The sequence below is a fragment of the Leptinotarsa decemlineata genome, unplaced genomic scaffold (genome assembly GCF_025532065.1).
Source record: "Leptinotarsa decemlineata unplaced genomic scaffold, Ldec_3_MD MMD2_P_RNA_scaffold_12, whole genome shotgun sequence".
NCBI classification, from domain to species: Eukaryota; Metazoa; Arthropoda; class Insecta; order Coleoptera; family Chrysomelidae; genus Leptinotarsa; species Leptinotarsa decemlineata.
In genome coordinates, this window is record NW_027412526.1 from 4,935,621 (window position 1) to 4,956,541 (window position 20,921).

The 20,921-nt window shown below is 36.7% G+C and overlaps 1 protein-coding gene across 2 annotated transcripts in view; it reads left to right on the top strand.

Annotated features, from left to right (window-relative positions):
- Positions 1–194: 194 nt before the first annotated feature.
- cdm (importin-13-like protein cdm) overlaps positions 195–20,921 on the top strand; it is a 32,445-nt gene continuing 11,718 nt past the window's right edge. Inside the window, exons 1-9 of one of the 2 annotated variants that reach the window (XM_074172548.1) lie at positions 195–492; positions 2,174–2,341; positions 2,394–2,546; positions 3,856–3,974; positions 4,028–4,165; positions 6,422–6,617; positions 6,720–6,932; positions 13,580–14,024; positions 16,759–16,940. In XM_074172548.1, coding sequence (XP_074028649.1) covers positions 340–492; positions 2,174–2,341; positions 2,394–2,546; positions 3,856–3,974; positions 4,028–4,165; positions 6,422–6,617; positions 6,720–6,932; positions 13,580–14,024; positions 16,759–16,940 — 1,767 coding nt within the window. In that variant the 5' untranslated portion in view covers positions 195–339. Of the gene's footprint in view, positions 493–2,173; positions 2,342–2,393; positions 2,547–3,845; positions 3,975–4,027; positions 4,166–6,421; positions 6,618–6,719; positions 6,933–13,579; positions 14,025–16,758; positions 16,941–20,921 lie in introns of those variants that run through there. The other variant, XM_074172551.1, reaches the window with a different exon arrangement.

A 20,921-nucleotide genomic window follows, 5' to 3' on the forward strand; every position in this document is an offset into this window, starting at 1 on the left:
CCGAATGAACAAAACCTTCAACACTATGTATGTTTATTAACATATAACCACTCAAGAATACAAGTTGTAAAGAGAGGTATATTTTCCCGGTTACCCCTATCCACTGATTATCGGTACTGGATCAATGATTAGTTGTCAAGCCCAAAAAATCAAAAGAAGAAGAAGAAGCAAAATGTTCTCAGGTGACAGCATAATGACAGTGACAGTACTTGCCTGAAAGTTTTTCCAAATTAATTTTTTAAATGCAGATAGCACCTGATACAAGGAGTTGGAAACTGAGTTATCACCCGAATGTTTCTGTTTTAACACATTTTAGAAAATACTTTATATCTGCTAATAATGGAATTTACCGCAGAAAATCTGGAAAATGCCGTCAAATTGTTTTATAGAAGTGATTCACACCAACAAGCAGAAGCCCACCAGTGGTTACAAGATGCTCAACATTCTACGGAAGCGTGGAGATTCGTTTGGGAATTATTAAGTCCGCAGAGGGTAATATCAAGTTTTGAAATAATCATCAATATTTTTTGAAAAACTCTTGAGTATTGCTTAAAGGTCTTTTTTTGTAGAAGATATGGACTTTTTCATTCAGGTTTTTTCACCTCCAACAATTTGAAAAAAGGACTATTTCAAGGAATCAATACATTGCTGAAATACATATATTTACTATATTAATTCAAAATATATTTAAGAGTCAGAAGATATTTAATCATCTACCATTTGAAATGATGAGTATTACAAACTCAAAAATATTTTAAAAATGTGTGAAGGCACTTTTACTTACGAAAGCATAATTTAGCTTGGAAGAATATCTTAAAGACAGATTTTGAGTACCTGAATCTTTGAGGTTAAATCAAGTGATTTATTTCATTTATACATGTAAATCAATTCTTAATTGCTTTGTAGAATCGTGTGTCCTGTCTACTGTAACTTTTTAGGATGAACTTTTCAGTTTGTCCTTCATTACACTTCAGCAGATTCTCCATTGAGAGAGAGAAAGAGAGAACTATTCTTTATTTCTGTACGCTACTGCAAGAGACAGATTGAGTCGTTTCTAAGAATTTAGTGCCTATCATTTGTCAGGTTTCCCCCACTTCAATCAACAAAAATAAGCGTCACAGGACTTTGATAGTTATATCGCTCGTTTTTTGAAAAGTACAGACTTGGACGTAGATTACCTGATGAATAATTGAAGCAAATCTATTAAAATATACAGACAAAACTTCAGAGTCGGATAGATGAGGAGTATATAAGTTGACTTGTGGCTCTTGCCAAACCTTTATATTGGCTAAACAGGGGGAATCTTCTCCCAAAGAATAAAAGAACATAAGAGTTGTTTCTTGAATGTAAAGGCAAATTCCACATTTACAAATCATTATTTTCAATTCAATCTTTTCTAGTGCTTAGAAATTAATAGATCAAAGAATACTGAAAATATACTGAATCATCAAATATAATTGAATCCTCTTCAGAATCTGTTTTGTATCGAAATAGGAAGTTAGTTTTTCACATGTTCTTTTAATGAGTTGGTAAAAAGTTTTCTTTCATGATAATAAAATTTCAACTAGTTTTTACCCAAACTTAGGTAGGTAATTCAAGTAATCAATGTATATGTTGTTTAAAAATATATTGTTGATTATAATACTTTGCGTTATGTCTACAAATTTCCCAAGAAAGTGGGATCTGCCCTGAAAAGTAGTTGTTTCAGTTGAAACTTTGTGATTTCAGGTCTATAGGTCATTATCTGAATAAATAGTTTTTGAATAAGATTCTGGAAACAAATGAGTAACGTTTATCCTTTTTGCACGTCTGAACAAGCGTTGCGGACGGCGGCGGCGCTTTGCAAGTCTCGACACGTACTCAATATGGAATTTGCGAGTTTTTACATGTAACACTCGCTGAGCTTCCTAAAATATTTCAGAAGATGGCCACGAAAGCCTCAATTTCTACAGTTGTTTTAATCAATGCTTCTAATTTATGTCTGAATATGTACACATCTGACTAAAAAACAGTTTTCATTACAACTCGCCTGTTTGTCACATTTCTTTTTTTTTTGAAGACGATATGTTTCTAGTTATTAAATAAAGGTGGTGTAGAAGTTCAAAAAAAGCAATTTCAAAGTTTTCGTCTAGGAATGCTTCATGAGTTGACATCAACTTGGGTCAATTTTTAGAGTCCAGATGTGCAGTTTTTCGCTGCTACAACTCTACATACGAAACTGATGAAATTTTGGCATGAAGTACCAGAAGACCACTATGAGATGTTGAAAAAACGAATATTGGATGCAATTATCAGCTTTGCAATGGGTCCAAAACTTGTACTTAACAGACTGTGTATAGCGGTAAAGTTTTCATCAACAAGAGAAATTATTTTTTGACATTTTTTTTTTTAAGTTGTCAGCTTTTGTCCTCCACACACTCCCAACTCACTGGCCAAGTGCATTTGAAGATCTGGTTAATGGTTTCCAGCCTCAGTATTTGCCGAACGTTGACCGAGAAAGAATAATATGGATTCTTTTGGAAATTTTAACTGTGATACCTGAAGAGGTGAGTTTCTTTTATCGCAAACTTGCAAATAGGCTGGAAATTTGTTGAGAGGTAATCTCAGCATACTAATGCAAAGTACTACTCAACGGAAAATCTGAAAAATGGGGAAAAATATGTCAAAAGTCTTCCTATAGATAGACAGATAGATCTTTATTGATATTGGATATCCTAATATACAAATGAGCTGGAAAAGTAGTCAGTAAAAAATGTATGTGATACATATAGAAATGACTTGAAATATACAGTGCATTTCTTTAATGTCCCACCCCCCTTTTATTTTTTTAACGGATCAAAAAATTGAAATTTGGGATAATGAAATTAATGTATGAATACTTTATTTTGAAGTGCGGCGATATTCTGTGATTTATCAAAGGCATTCGACTGCGTAAATCATGGAATACTGCTCCGCAAACTTGAAGTTTATGAGTTCCGAGGCACGGTACTGTCCTAGCTCAGGTCGTACTTATTGGAGCGTGGCCAAATTGTATCATTTAATGGTATTAAGCCTGGAAAGCAAGTAATTGAGAGTGGAGTTCCTCAAGGATCAGTTTTGGGCCCGACTCTATTTCTCACTTATATTAACGACCTCACCAACTTAGACAAAATGAGCTTATAGACAGTGTGGCATATATTATTAAGGAAATTATAGGCAAGGAGATTGAAAGTGTTTCTTATTTCGCATGGGAAATTGATGAAACTACCGATATTATCTGTACATTACAACTTTCAATCGTTTTTAGATATGTCAAAGATAAGCATAATTAAGTACTTGTGCTTATAAAATATTTGTAGCAATTTTTAACAAAACTGTTACATTAGAAGAGAAAAGTAATATTATTTATTGACTGAGAAGAGTTCATTTATATTAAATAACTCGAAGACAACCTTTTTCCTTGTTTTTGTTTTTTTAATGGTCAGTTTTATACGTATAATTTTCGGCAATACACAATTTTTGTTTGCATTTATGTAAATATTACGTATTCTGCCTTAAATAGGTGCGGTACCCCAAAAAAATTTCGCGCCTTCGGCGGGCTTTTCTGTGTGTAAATAGTCTTTATGAGTTTAGCCTCTGTTCTCCAATGCACTTCAAATATGTGGGGCAGGCCCCACATATTATTTATCAGAGTGTGCTACAGTTAGACACCTACTTTTAACTCAATCATCAGTTAAGTTAATCATTATTTTCAAACTTCAGTCTAGTGACACTTTGCATTGGCATGATGAGAACCCAATTTCCAGTCCATTACCGTTAGAATTTTCAAAGGTCTTTTACGTGCTTTGCATTGAATACAAAACTAGTTTATTGCAGTTCCAAACTACAACCTTGGCTGCAAGCCATCGGATTAATATAAACCAAATTCTTCAAGATGTTTCCAAAGATATTTTGAAAGTTTGTGGAATGTGTTTGATACCTGCACCGACCGCAAGGTAATGGCCTTATATAACGTCCAAAAATTCACATAAAGCTTTATGAATTTCAGTTTTTCTATGGACCACTTGACAACATATTCTAATGCAACTCGATGCGCTGCCTCTTGGATCCAGTTAGGCGGATTAGGTATTGATGAATGTGCTGACGTAACCAGTTTGTTGATTGACTTGACGTGCTTTATTTATTGGTAAGAAAAGGTTTATATGAATGATAATTGGTGCAAAGAAAGAAGAATGTCGTTGTGATTTATTAGGGTGGTCCTAAAAGTACTTAGCCTGACCTAGAGATGGCAGTAGTTGTTCGGAAAATATCACGGTATTAGAAAATACACAATCTGTAAAGCATATGTTTCAAGTTTGAAGACGCTGCGTTGTTTAGTATTTGTTTGGCAGCCACCAATAGCGAACAATTTCGTTATGTGGTACGATACTTTTATTTGAAAGGCCTCAGTTCAACCAATATAAAAACTGTACTGGATTCTACTCTGGGTGAGTTTGCTTCTTCGTTCACAACAGTAGAATTCAAACGAGGCTGTACGAGCTGCCAAGAAAAGTATCGCAGTGGGCTACCAAATGAGGTGACGACTCCAGAACAGTGAAAAAAATCCACAAAGCGATACTGAATGATCGTCAAAAGAAAGTGTGCAAGCTAGCAGACTCAGTAGGCATTTCAAAAAGCGCAGTATATTGTATATTTATTTATTTATTCACCGGCAAAGCCAATTTACAAAAACATATTTAACAAAGTGTGAAAAACTATAAAGTATTTTTGAATGCTTATGTCTGATGTCTACATTACAATTTTATAAAACATTTAGCAAAGTGTAAAGTACAAAATATTAATAAATCCTTATGTCTAGTGATTACATTACTAAAAGATGAAACAATTCTGGTACAAGGAAAAAGATCTAACAAATCTGGTACTTACATAGAAAATGTTGAGGTAAAGAAAAGCTTTGGAAACGCTATAGCCTTATAGATTGATTTTGAAAGACCTGAAGTGATACATTAAACAGATCTAAGTTATTAACAGATCTAAGTTATTATGATATTGATTTCCAAGCTTCAGAATACGAGGAATCGGATTGTTCAAAGCATAATTGGTATGGAAAAAATTTATATGAAAAATGTCAGGATTTCTCGTATCTTTTTGTTTGATATGAAAAGTTATTAGTTGAAGTAGTTCTGAAGCCTGAAGATATATGTGCAAATCAAAAAGTTCAGATTCTTGTAGATTACTCTTTACCGCTCATGAAATGGGGAATGTTCCTCAATTTGGGTTATTACAGCAAATGCAAGTTTGAACAAAATAAAGTTGAGTTTAATTCATGAGTTTTTCAAATTCACTTCGAAAAGTATTCAAATTGATGTTTCAAATGTTGGGTTTTGATTTTTAAAGGGATTTATTTCTAATTCACATATTGGCAACAGCGCCTATATCAAGTTGAAATAATTTATATGTACCTAGATATTCTACTTTGAATAAGGAAAATTATCTTTATAAATCAACAATTAAGGCAAAATATAAATTATAGTTCAATACCACCTCTACAAGCCACATAAACAACAGTTGTTTTGTTATTTATTTATATAGAGGAAGATAGGTTAGGAGCACAAAATGTCATATGTCACAAGTATTTAAATAATTTTTCAAAGAGACAGGTTGAAATGATAAGTTCAAAATGCGTTGTTTTAGAGGTCTTTTATGAAAACTACTTGATTTTCGTCAGGAGGAACATTCCCCATTCTAAGAGTGATTTATCTCTTTATAATAGAAATAGTGTGTTTAATTAAGAAATATTTGAACAAATTTCAATCCTCACCAATCTATTATGTGACAAGGCAATCCAACAACATTGAATTGCCAATACCAACGACATCAGTCTTAAAGGATTCCATTGTCTATAAAGTTGTAAAATGTTTAACCACTTGCCAAAGAATGTAACAGAAATAAAGTCTTTACAATGCTTCAGGAAGGCTGCGAAAGGTTTTTTAAGTGATAGACCATACTATAATATATAAGAGTTTTATAATGATAATTTAGAAAAATATCTAATTTGTTTATGATTTCCCAGTATCCTGAACGACATATATGTTTTTATATATACAAACAAAAAAAATTTACACATTTATTTCCCAGTATCCTGTATGACTTATATGTTTTTTATATATACAAACTGTTTTTTTTTTAATTTATTATATTCCAGTACCCTCTGTATGACTTATATGTTTTTATATATACAAACTGATTTTATGTATTAAGTGAATATTGATCAATTTGAATACACTTTGTTTCTACATGAAAACTCTGTTATAGATTAACTGAAACTTTATCCACAAGATAACTCTCTGTCTCTAAATAGTCAATGTTAATATCTTTTGCCAATCTACAAATCCTGATTATAACTTGTCTATAGACCATAAAAATTATGTATTGATTTCAGGAATAGAAGTGATCCGGACGGTTTAGTAATGGAAGAGATGGACCTGATAGAAGTGACTTTGGAAGCTTTGGTTGGCATAATACAGCATCCCTATACCTCGCGATTCAAAAACCACATTTTGAAATTTTCCGCAAATGTACTCTCCAAATTCGATAAAATTTTGGAAGCTGAAAGAAACCAAGAAGAAACGAATAAGGTATTTGATTTTTCGATTCAGATACCATCTAGTGGTGAAAATTGAAAGATATTTCATGAACGTTTTTTCAGTTTTCTATTATCCTTTCTCTTTCTGCCTTAGGAATTAGTTGCCAGCTTGTATGGATTGATTACGGCTGTTGGAGAGTCGCAATCTGAGGTGTTTATAGAAAATCTCAGCAATCCGAATCCAGAAGAAAAATCCATAAGTTTCCAACTATTGAACTCAATTTTGAAATGCACGGACTTGCCTGGTTCGTATCCCGTAGACGAACTGTGTAGTACATTCACATTTGGGTTTTGGTTTACGTTGCAAGTAAGTTTTCAATACATTCTAATAGAAAAAATCATTTGTGAATAATTTAGTTCAATCATTTTGTGTTTACTCAAAGGTAACCTTCAAAGAAACTATATTTCTGCTCTTTCGTTCAGTATTCTTTGTAGAGGAGATTGTTTTATACAGGTTAACCCAGAAAAAGTTGTTTGCAAGTAAAACAAATAATAAATATCTTATCGAAATTGTAAATATATAATAAACTAGCAGACCCGGCTACGCGTTGCTGTAGCTAAGGTTTTTGTTATATTACATTGTAGTAAACTATTTAAGAGGAACGGCAGGAGAACATCAGTCACGGGGACCACCATGTTTTTTTGCATAGATGCCATTTGTTAAAAAATATGGCGACCTCCATGACACAGATTTTCTACTACCGTAACCCCCAATCCACTGGATTGGGATTTGAAGGGGAAGGACTTTGAACACGATTGATTAAAATTTTCGTACAGTTGATACTAAGCAAAAATCAATATAAAAGAATTAATTTTAAAATTTATAATTATTTTCATTTAATTTTGTAACAAATGAGTATATTACAAAGTTGTTAGTAAATAACATGTGTCTTGAATCTTTACCAATAATATTTATTATTTTAAATTATAAATACTTTCAATTTAATTTAGCACTAATCGTTGCACAATATTTTTGGTTAACCTGTCTTAACCTAACACAAATGGATTCGACGGTTTCCCTACACGTGAACATGCAACATATAGTTGCCCATGAGAAAAATATGGATTTTCCAAATCTAAACCACAAATGGACATTGTTTTGCCTTGAGACTCATCTATAGACATGGCAAAAGCTATACGAATTAGAAACTGTAGCCTTCTGAAGGGTATGGTAGAATCTGATGGTATCATTGGAATACGTGGCAACAGGACCACTTTTTCTTTAAACTTCCCAGTTAAAATGGTTGCTTCAAGAATATTTCCGGTGATCTTACTGATGACCAAACAGGAACCGTTGCATAATTGAAAAAACCATGCTATTATAGCACATTTAAATGAGAAGTGCAATGACACGTTTGTAGGTTCAACATAGCAGCGCCATCTATTGATTACTTACTCAGTCCAGTCAGCAGATAACGCCATCTGTTGAAATCGTTTGGAGTTAACAGATAATTGTGAATGTCAAATGACAGACAAATAATTTGCAAAATAATATTGCGACTATAAATTAAGATGTAAGCTATCCCATCTTTCAAGTTGGATCAAACTGCACATGGTGTGCAAATTTGATTAAAATCGGTTAAGTAATTTAGGAGTCCATTGCGGACAAACAAAGTGATACATAAGTTATATATATATATATATATATACAGGGTCCTGCAACAGTGGCGCGGTGTTCCATATCTCTATATAGGAAGCAGATAGGAATCTAATTTTCTATAATATTACCTTATTGCTCGAGCTCGACAAAATAAAAATATTGGCGGTCACACAGGGTGTTCGATTTTTTCTGGGCGGATCCCAACTGTGTCTTTTTAAATGGCAACCTATATTTTTTATCGCTTTTTCGGTTTCTTCATAGAAAATAAAATAAACTTTATGTATATCTGCACTTCGAAAATATTGATGGTTTTCGAGATATCTAGCATGACAGGTTTTTTTTTCCAATATTCGTCACTCAGAATATTTGAAATTATAAAGTGGTGCCAAGTCCAGTTGAAATTTTTTTTTGGTCGAATATTCTACATTGGTAACTCTCTCAAACGATATATCTGAAATCGACCTGTGATGTACAGGGTATGAAAAACCGCTTGCCAAATATTGTAAATGAAAATTTGCAAAATCTTCCTTATAATAAATGGAACACCCTGTATATTATTGATCCATAAGAAGCGCCAACGAAACCTCTACAAATTTCATTAAGTATTCCCTATGGCTAAGTTCAATAGTTTTTCTTAAATGAGCATTTCTTTCGAAAAATGGTCATTTTTTCAAAGCGAAATCCATTTGACGACTGATAAGAATATACAAAAAATACCCTTTCCTTAAAATATCGCCCATTCCTAAAATTACCTGTTGCTAGATAAACAAGTTGCGAATTACACCACAAAATGGACGTTCTTGAATAGTTACAATAATTTCAAAAATCTCGGAATTTGTGCCATATTCTTTCGGTCTAAAACAACCTTTCAGCGAATGAAATATTTATTGGAAATCAAGTAGTCTGGCAAATGACAGAACAAAATATTTGGCTGCAAATGAATATTGAAATTTTTAGTCAATCGTGAAGTTGAACTGTCGGTATAATTTCATCAGAATGTTGTTATCAAAAAGTGATTTGATTGATATGATTTTCATATTAGGTGAATCAGACAGGAATTGTTTATTGGCAAGTAGAATTTATTCTCAACGGTATCCAGATAGAAGGCATCCAGATGAAAGATCTTTCCGAAAGGTCTTGGGACGATTCGTTGAAACTGGATCTATTAATTATTCCAAACATGAGCGCATCAAGCCAGCTACTAATGAAGATAATGAATTGCAAGTTCTTCTTGCTGTTGAAGAAGATCCTAGTAGGAGTCAACGACAAATTGGGGAAATAGTGGATATAAGTGAGAGATCAGTGCAACGAGTATTGAAGAAACATCGCTTGCATCCATACCACGTTCAGTTACATCAAGAACTACTGTATGCTGATTTCGAGAAAAGAGTGAGATTTTGCAATTGGGCCATGAACAAAATTCGTCGAAACGAATATTTTTTCAATAATATTTTATGGTCGGATGAATCGACATTCCATAAAAATGGATTTGTAAATCGACATAATTACCATTATTATGCGACAGAAAATCCTCACTTATTGAGACAGGTGGATTATCAACATAGGTGGTCGATAAATGTCTGGGGAGGCATCATTGGAGAATATGTAATTGGTCCATACTTTTTTGAGGGACATATGAATGGTGCAATGTATCTCAATTTCTTACGAAATGATTTACCAGGTTTGTTAGATGATATTCCTCTTGACCTCCGCAATAGAATGTGGTTACAACATGATGGTGCACCTGCTCACTATTTGGCAGAAGTGAGAGATCATCTAAATGAAGTATTTCCCAATAAATGGATAGGACGGAATGGGCCTGTACGGTGGCCCGCTAGATCACCAGATTTGACGAAACTAGATTTTTTCTTATGGGGATACATAAAAAATATGGTTTACGTTGAGCCACCAACTTCTCCCGAAAATATGCGACTTAGAATAACGAATGCTTTTCGCAGCATTACACCAGCTGTTTTGCGCAGGGTAGAACAGTCTTTCAAACATAGACTTCAGCTCTGTATTCAAGAAAATGGAAGACATGTTGAACATATTTTATAAAAGTTTCATTATCAACCTTAATTAAACTCTCCCTTTTGTAGTTTTGTAATTTGCCAGTTGACAAATTTGAATATCTAGAACTCAAGCTCTGAATGAATATAATAACATGAAAAAAATAGTTATTTATAATGTTTCTTTCTTTTAACTTGTTTGGTTTGATATTGCACGATTTATGAGTGAAATTCTGCATCCAATGAAAAAATAATTTTCCATTTAGCAAAAAGTGATAGGTACATACATTTATTTCGTTAAAAAATATTTGTTTGGACACCTTCTGATGTACAAAATTGAAACAAGATATCTTTCGTATATTTTTATCAGTCGTCAAATGGATTTCGCTTTGAAAAAATGACCATTTTTCGAAAGAAATGCTCATTTAAGAAAAACTATTGAACTTAGCCATAGGGAATACTTAATGAAATTTGTAGAGGTTTCGTTGGCGTTTCTTATGGATCAATAATATACAGGGTGTTCCATTTAATCTAAGGAAGATTTTGCAAATTTTCATTTACAATATTTGGCAAGCGGTTTTTCATACCCTGTATATCACAGGTCGATTTCAGATATATCGTTTGAGAGAGTTACCAATGTAGAATATTCGACCAAAAAAAAATTTCAACTGGACTTGGCGCCACTTTATAATTTCAAATATTCTGAGTGACGAATATTGGAAAAAAAAACTTGTCATGCTAGATATCTCGAAAACCGTCAATATTTTCGAAGTGCAGATATCCATAAAGTTTATTTTATTTTCTATGAAGAAACCGAAAAAGCGATAAAAAATATAGGTTGCCATTTAAAAAGACACAGTTGGGATCCGCCCAGAAAAAATCGAACACCCTGTGTGACCGCCAATATTTTTATTTTGTCGAGCTCGAGCAATAAGGTAATAATTTAGAAAATTAGATTTTTATCTGCTTCCTATATAGAGATATGGAACACCGCGCCACTGTTGCAGGACCCTGTATATATATATATAACTTATATATATAACAATTTTTCTACAAAATTAGAAGCTGTCTCATTGTTGAAGCAGTTTTTGAAAAGGGAGATCCATAAAAATCGGAAAAACTTAGGTCTTGAGATTGTGTCCAGTTTTCCAAAATTTAATTAACTTTTTATATGAAGCCAAAAGTTGTATCGATAAATGTTGAATTTTCAGTGATAAACAACATAGATATAAGAAAGGCAAGTTAACAATGTTGGCAATAACACCATTTATATCTAATATAAGTCACTATCAATAATAACAATAATAGAATTTTTACAATAAATTTTATTAAAAATGTGTTTTGCTAGTAGATAGCTTCATCAGTTACTGGTACAGGAAACTATTCTACAATATGTTTTATGTAGCAGTCTTTCTCAAAGTGGGCGATAACGCCCCCTTGTGTGCGCTGGAGGCCTATAGAGGGGCAGTAAAGGGCACAGAGAAGATTGGGGGGCGTTGAAGCGGTTTAGGGGGGCGATGGCTAATTTAAAAATGTTTTTTTGCTTTCAACACAAACTTTACCGTTCCTTTACGTTTAACGCTCGTTTCCTCGTGTAACGCCATCTAGGGTACTAGACAGTAATTGTTTCCTGTCTGATAGTTGTCAAACTGTACAATAGATGGCGGTAAGCTTCAATGCGAAGCGTGAAGTTTCTAGTCTCCATTCTCGAAAGTACTAGGCCCGCCCGCTGCCTCATATTCTGCTGCCTAAATTCTCAATTCAGTTAGATGAGTCCACTTTACCAACCAATGAAGCATTGTTGTTGTCATACGTGAGGTTTATTAAAACTTGAGAAAATATATCAAGAACTACTATTTGCCAGAAATTTAGAGACGGATACAAAAGGAGAAACCATATATAATAAACTGGAAAAATTTTGTGATGAGAAAGAAACTCCACTGAAGAATATTATATCAACTGCTACGGATGGCGCTCCGGCTATGACAGGACGTCACAAAGGCTTCATAGCGTACTTAAAAAATAAAATTCCAGATGTGCGCGCTGTACATTGCTTCATTCATATGCAACATTTGGTTTCGAAAAATTTGAGTGAGCGCCTCTCTCAATCACTGCAATATATCATCAAAGCAGTCAATAAAATCCGAAACAGCTCTTTATATGACAAATTATTTAATTAGCTTTGTGTTGCTAATGATGAAGATTTCAACCATTTGCTATTTCACACAGAAGTGCGTTGGTTATCAAGAGGTAACTGTCAGACTCGATTTTACAATCTATTTGACTCTGTAATAGAGTTCTTGGAAAATGAAGATAAAGAATTGCACGACAACCTCATCACTTCAAAGAATGATATTGCGTACTTGACAGACCTGTATAAATTATTTAATGATTTCAATCTCCAACTTCAAGGTGACGACTTGAATTTGATAAGAACAAAAAAATGTCATTGCTGCTTTTGTAGAATTGCTCTTATACAAGAATAACATCGTCAGACGTGAGTTTCGCAATTTCCCTAATTTGCGCTAAATACAGAGTTACAAGTCAATGGAAAATGAATATGTGATCTGATACAAAACGTGTCTGCTATTCGTCGTAAGCTGGATATCTTTGAAAAAGATATCGTTGAACAAGGATTTATTAATTTTCCTACAATTCTTGAATTTAAAAAGGAGACCTCTGAAGAAGACATTGCAGAGTTTATAAAATTTCTGGCCGATCTTAGGAACGAATTTGCTACAAGATTCCAAGACTTTGCGGAGATAAGCAAGCCATCTCCGATTCTTAAATCTCCATTTGAAATTGATGCAGCGGCAAAATGGACATATATGGTTGCCCCAGGTTGTTTAATCTGTCAAAGCCATCACATCAAATGGAGATAATTGATTTGCAAGATGTGTCTTTGCAAATGTATAGAACAGTATCCACTGAAGAATTTTGGGCCAAACATGTCCCAAAAAAATATGAAAATTGTAAAAGATTAGCTATCAATTTGGCCACTATGTTTGGCTCGACATACATATGTGAAACATCTTTCTCAAAGATGTATTTTTTGAAAAACAAATACCGTTCAAGATTAACAGACGCTCACCTAGAAGACTCACTTCAAATTTGCTGTTCCTCGAGAACCAACTATAAAAAACTAGCTCAAGACCGTTGGTGTAGTTTCTCACATTAATAAGAGGTCTTGTATTTCTTTCATAATTCAGAATGTGATTTGTGGCACTTCATTATTAATATTTGTTTTTTTTCTGGGCCCCGTTTAAATTTTCCCACAGTATCTGGACCCCACCTAAAACTACTTGTCGACCCCTGATCTAGATTGATCGGTAAACTTTTCTACAGGATGAAATCATTTCTATGAATGCAGCGCGGTGTGCACAATTACTTCTAATCGTGAAGCCCTACTACAGACACCTAGTCTGCATCTTGTTACGGAAAGGCATGTACCCTTACGACGACAATTGGTCCCAGGAAGATCAGGAGTTGTTCCGCTGCCATCGACAAGATATCGCTGACACCTTTGTACACTGTTACATCGTGCTCAACATAGAAATGTTGGACATTCTCAACACGAAGTTGGATGAGGCACTTCGGAAGACAGACGAACATGGCGCTAGTCGGACGATTAGGTGGAACGAGTTGGAGTCGGTGCTCCATGCTTATGGGGCCGTCGCCGAAGGAATAGAATCCGAGAACTTGTACATACCTAAGTTGATGAATACGTTGGGGGATATTCCGTTCAACGAGATGAACGTGAAGCTTATGGCTACGGCTCTCGAAACCATAGGTAAGTAGATATATTAACTGCTTTATCAATAGTGGAAGAGAATTTCAATATTTTTTTAAAAGAGAAACATGTTATTTCATTCACCAATGCACTCGACAAGATGAGTGTTTGATACTTTCTCTCAATTCGTTACATTTGCTCAGGGCGAAGGATTTTGGATCCAGTGATCACTTGCCTCTCTCTCATTTAGACAACATGGTATCAAACTGCTTTGTATACAAGGTCTTTTCAAAAAATAAGGTGAATTTTCTTTTTTCTATGAAAATATTTATTTATTCATCAATTTCTGTTTTGTTCTCTTCAAAGTAGGTTCCCTTATTCTGGGGCCACACTAACGGCTAACCGTCTATGCCCATTATCGCGATAATTTTTAAAGCGTTAAAGTGGGTGGCTATACTTTATACGGTCAACGTTAATGTCTATGATTGGCGATAAAAAGGCGTTAACTTTACTTGGAAGATGGTCATTGACACTGACACTGACGTAGTGTGCCGCTTTATCGCATTAATTTTCGCGTTAATCTCCTTGATGTTACTGTCGATGTCAAATTATCGCGTTAAGTCGTGGCTACACCTACGGTTAACGTCCATTATCGCGATAATTAATGTGACCCCAACATTAGATATAATACACTTGTGACAGCGTTTTTTTCTATTCTCATAGCAGTTCTGATATGCCATTTTTTTGTATTGCTTCTTGCAAGCGGCACATAACTTCAAGATAATAGTAATAATAATACATATTTATTCAGTTGGATCATCTATAGATGACATTGAGTATGTCAAAACGTGTACAAATACAAAATTATAAATACAAACTCCGTGCACTTAGAGGCACAATATACAACTTACATAGATAATATAATATAATAATAATAATATGCTTTATTATCATAAGACATAATCTTGTAGGCAAAGCTTGGCTAGTAAATACTTGAAAAAATGCAATACATACCAAATGAAAATAAAATAAAAATGGTGCATGGGTAAGTAGAACACCAACACCGATTCTGTGACACTAGCCAATGAGAACGCTGTATACTTTGGTGTTGCGCAGTTACGCTTTGCGCAGTATGGCTTGGTTCGGCGTACTATGTATTCTCAACCGTACTATGATTCTCAACCGTACGCGTGACCTTGAAAATAACGATTCGAGCGAAACTGATACATAGTACGCCTAACTAGGCCATACTGCGCAAAGCGTAACTGCGCAACACCAAAGTATACTGCGCTCATTGTCACAGAATCGGTGTTGGTGATCTACTTGGGTACAAACTATGTTAAAATGGAGGATATAAAAGATATGTATATATGAAAGAGTAAAAGTCAAGTTTATAAAAGAGTAGACATAAAAAGTAACAACTTAGGTGCTCCTTAATAAATAAAGATAAAAATATGAGTAAGCCAGTTAAAAGCTATCGTTAAAATATTCATCCAAAGTATAATAGGGTCTATCAGATAGAAATTGTATGACTAACTTTCTGAATTAGAAGTCATTTATATTGGCAGATCTTACGCCCATAGGCAAAAATATGGAGTATCTGGTGATGTTTTTAGTTGCCAGAGTGAGTTTCAGAGTGTATCTGCTGTTTCGGGTTGTATAATGGGAAGAGGATGTAGCAAAATTTAATATATTATAATAATATGCTTATTTATTAAACACACATATTTCAGTATAAATAATGCAGTTACCGTTAGAAGACTATGTTTTTTGAAGATGGTTCTACAGGAGTCTCTTGGTTTAAGGTTTCCTATATACCTTATTGCCCTTTTCTGTAAAATTAGTAGACTTTTGAATGAAATTGGACTGCATGCTCCCCAAAATGGCATTCCGTAGCGTAAGTGAGAATCTATGAGTGCATAGTATGCCATATTTGCAGTACTGAACCCCAATTCTTTATAAATCACTCTAACTGCATAACAGCCAGAGGAGACTTTGCAAGTGAGTTGTTTAACATGATCCACACATTTTAAAGTCTGGTCCATGAACACTCCTAGAAATTTAGTGCTATTTTTAGATTCCAGTGATCTGTCTTCAAAAAAAAGTTCGTTGATTGAGCATCTAAAAGATATTAAATTTGTTTTAGTTGAGTTAAAAGATAAAACGTTTGAATCACACCAATATTTAACTTTTTTCAAGTCGGCAGAGATTATTTTGTGCCACTCGCAAATGTTTTTATTATTCCAAAGTATGGTAGTGTCATCTGCAAATAAGGTGAACTTTCCAGAAATATTAAGCTTAGTGAGGTCATTAATATATAATAAGAAAAGAATGGGACCTAACACAGAACCTTGGGGAACTCCAGAATTAATTTCCCTTTTTTTTTTAAGTTGAGTTGTTTTGACCATTTGCGTCCGTCTCTTCAAGTAGGAATCGAACCATTTGAAAGTTACTCCTCTTTATCCATACCGTTGGAGCTTTCTCAGCAGTATTTTGTAATCAACACAGTCAAATTCCTTTGACTGGTCACAAAATACTGCGGCAGTCTTTTCACCGACATTTAGAATAGAATAAACTTTATTCAGAAATGAGAAAATAGCATCGTGCGTATTTTTATTATTCTGGAAGCCGAATTGGTTTTTACTGATGATGTTATGCTTATTTATGACTGACGAATTGAACTGTTCAGGTATTCGAAACCCTGGTGATCCTAAGAACAGTTTTTTTCACCAACTAAACAGTTTTCTAATTTATGTTTTACTAATAACAAACCTATTCAATACGTCTTTTGCAGGAGATTATTCTGAATGGTTCGCACATCATCCATACTTATTAGATCGAGTTTTCCCTCTAATTCTGTCTAATTTGGGGAATACTGATGTCGCTATGAGCGTAACCATAGCCGTGAAAGACTTGACCTTCAACTGCCAGAAATTCTTAGGACCTTTTGCGGACCATATTCTGCTAACTTCACAAGTAAGTATGATTTGTTATGAGAAACAAAGCAAATAATAAAAATAATAATGAAAGGTCTCCTCTTACTGCCTTGGAGAGCTTCGTTTATCTTCGATGCTTGATGATTGGGTTCTCTGTCGATCCTACAGATGGCGTTTTCGAATCTCAGAACACCTCTTTCAAAATCGAGTTTTCACAAAATACAAAATTTTTGGGAGTATACCTCACTGGAGACACAAGCTGGAATAAGAATAATAATAATAATTAATACGCAAGGATGGCCGCTAACACCCTTGGCCTTTGGTGAGTTGCGCCACCACTTACCCGAGAAACTGGTGCAAAACCGGACCGGCAGCCCAGGCGCACCTGGGAAGGAACACTATTCTTCCTCCGGTGCCAGCCGTGGGTCCACTGGGCTTACCACCCGGTGGACCCAACACTTGGTTCGTAGCAATCGAGGGGGGGGGCACACAATCGACCCGCTCGGAGGGGTCACAGGCAAGGTGGTGGGGCACATAACGATGATTTGCCTACCGATTACCCTGGCAACGACAACGGACGCTTTGAGTGGACGCATGAGCTGAGAGATAGTCTTATGCATTGCTACGAGAGTAGTGAGCCCTCGCGGAGATTGGCGAGATTGCATGCTCTGTGGTGTGAAACACATCCGGAGTATGCCGCCTTTTCCGCCCGAAATCTTAGGGATTACGTATCCTATCTTCGGCGGCAGGGCTATATAGCTCCTCCTCAGCCTGTCACTTCTACCCTAAGTGGTAGAAGTGACAGTTTTACCCGTTGGTACGGCTGAAGAGGAGACTTGCATCAAGCCACCAATGGAGTCAATCAGAACACGCAGGGCGCTCCACAGGATTAGGCCCCTGAAGCCACAAGAACTGGCTTGTTTGGATGCGGAGGTTCATAGTGTTCTAACAGAAGAGGCTGACATCTGGCAAATCAACACCGCCGTGTATAACGTCATCCAATCGCTTTCCGAATCGGGAGGACGAAATCCCGGCCTTGCGGTTCGGAAGATTGAACGGCGTGTACACAAGATGGAGGCTAGGATCACGTCGGCGAGATCACGCGTCTCGTATCCAATGTGTGATGGATTACAGGGCGGCCAATAGGCCATTCACTGCCGCAGTGCGGCGAATAGCCCCCAATCTACGACGTATCCATCACATTATTTAAGTCAAGGCGTGCTGCTGACCACCAAACAGCACTGCCTTGATAGGATACGAATGCTAATGGCGGCTAAGAAGTCACTAGTGAGGCGAGCGAGAGGTATCGCGGAAAACCTTAGGTTCCGCGAGAAACCTTCTCGCTTATTCCAAGAGCCTCCACGTGGTGTGGATAATCCGCCGACCGTTGATCAGGTGGAATCCTTCTGGAAGGATATCTATGAACACCCGCAGCCACTCAACTTAGACACTCCAGCCATAGCGCAGTTCGAAGCTTTCAACAGAGTGCTTCGACAGCCTGAGCTCAATGAACTGTGCAACCCGATAACCCCAGATGACGTTCAAAGAGCCCTTGTGGGTTCCAAGAACTTTGCTGCTCCAGGCCCAGATGGGCTGAACACTTTTTGGTGGAGAAAACTACCAAGCACCCACCGCCATCTGGCCAGAGTTTTTAACTCATGGCTGGACGGAGAGCAGCCGTTTCCGGATTGGTTTGTCGAGGGGCGGACCGTTCCTATCCCCAAAAGCGGAGATTTGTCGATTCCTAAGAATTACAGACCGAAAACATGCTTGAATTCGTATTGTAAGTTGTTTACAAGCATCTTGTACACACGAATAATCAACACAGTTGACCGAGTGTTCAAACGGATATATGAGCAGAGAGGGTTGAAGAGAGGAGTCGCTGGATGTAAAGAGAACCTGCTCATCGATAGATCTATAACGCAGGACTTGATACAAAATAAGCATAACCTCTCTATGGCCTGGATCGATTACCGCAAGGCATTTGATACAATTTTGCATAAGCTCATCTTGCATTTGCTCAGATGCCTTGCGGTACCCGACAAAATAGTGAGATGTATTGAACAACTGATACCATTTTGGCGAACTCACTTCACCATAACATCTGGTCAAGCAAGAGTCCAAACAGGGTGGGTCACTTACAGAAGGGGTGTATTTCAGGGTGATTCCCTCAGTTCCCTTCTTTTCTGCATCTCACTATTGCCATTATCCGTTGCGCTCAGAAATACTCGGGGGTATAACTGTGGCACCCTCGGAAACTGAAGGCACAAGGCCACCCATTTGTTTTATATGGATGATCTTAAACTTTATGCCTCGGGAGAGAAGGATCTCCATTCTTCGCTTGATGGTGGTGGAAAAGTACACGCATGCTATCGGTATGAAATTGGGATAGACAAATGTGCAATGGTCCATCTCAAAAGAGGACGATGCGGTGACTAAAGAGAGGATGTGCAGCTAGTAGATGGAAGCATACTTCACCATCTGGATGCCGAAGAGACGTATACTTACCTCGGGGTGGAACAACGCCACTCAGAAGAGGTAACAGCAGTGAAAAACTCTCTCCGCGGCAAGTATCAGCACAAACTTCCACAGATCTGGTCATCGGAACTGTCGGGGAAGAACAAGTTGCTGCAATAAATATACTTGCCCTTCCAATCTATCTCTACTCGTTTGGAGTAGTGAAGTGGACTCGGGAGGAGCTGTTTCAACTCGACGTAAAGACCATGATGCATTTCTATAGGAGTTTGCATCCCAAATCGTCCGTTCCACGGTTGTACTTCCCCCGACAACAGGGAGGCCGTGGACTTTTGAGTTTGGAGTGTCTAATGACAGAATGGTACTGGATACAGCCTGTAAAGTCATCAGGAGTTCGGGTCCCCTTCTCTGCATGGCCCGTGACCATGAGAGAGCAGGAATTGGAGCATTTCTTTTTAGGACACCTGCCCAAGCAGTCGATGAACTCGGTATAGTTTTCGACACTGAACGAGGTGGAACCCGTTCAGCAAAAAGCTCAGATACAAGCCGTAGAGATCACCTTACTTCTGCTAAAACACAAGGATAAGCCAATGCATGGGGTCTTTTTCAATAACATTGAAGACCTTGGCTTATCAAAGCGCCTGACGTTCGCTTTTCTCAGGTCGAGTGGGCAGAAGTCGGAAACTTACAGGTCCATCATGGCTTGCCAGGATGATGTATTTAACACCTCAGTCTACCGCAGTCAGTCGCGTGAGGGGTATAGAGGTTCCTGACACAAGGTGCAGGGCCTGCCGCGAGGCGCCCGAGACCCTAATGCACTTGCTATCAGCATGTCCAGCATATGTGGTCTCGGCCTATATCCATCGACATAACGCGGCCCTAAGAGTGCTATATTACCATCTACGGCACTCTTACGGTATTGACGAGACACCGGTGTTGCCCTACGCTCCGGGGGATTATTGAATCCGTTGTGGTGAACGAGAAGTGCCAGGGTGATCCTGGCAAGATTGCATCCTTTGGTTTCATCCCATCTCTTTGGGGATTGAGCATGGGTATAACATTTGGCTAGTTCCGCAATTATCGAAGTCATCAGGCCGTAAGTGCCACTGGTTTTTGAAATTTCTCAGTCCAGCCGCTTCCTTGGCTAAAGAGTCGGCAATGCTATTACCTTTACTCCTGTCGTGCCCTTCAACCCACCTCAGGATAATGTTATTATCTACCGAGACTTTGACTTCTAATGCTGTTTTGCTAAATAGTTTTTATCAGCCCATTTCATTATTTTCTCATATATGGATTCTGTTGTTTCTGCAAGTCCTAATGTATTATGATCAATGATCAGAAAATTTGTATCGTCTGCATATGCAACTATATGTACCTTCGAAAGACTATTTAGGTATTGTATCAAGTCGTTCGCATAAATAAGAAAAAGGAGTGGTCCGAGTATAGACCTTTGTGGAACTCCTTGCTTGCAGGCCAAGGACTGACTGTGACTGACTGTTCCTAGATAGGACCTCTATATAGGATCTCTTTATAAAGAATTTATGTC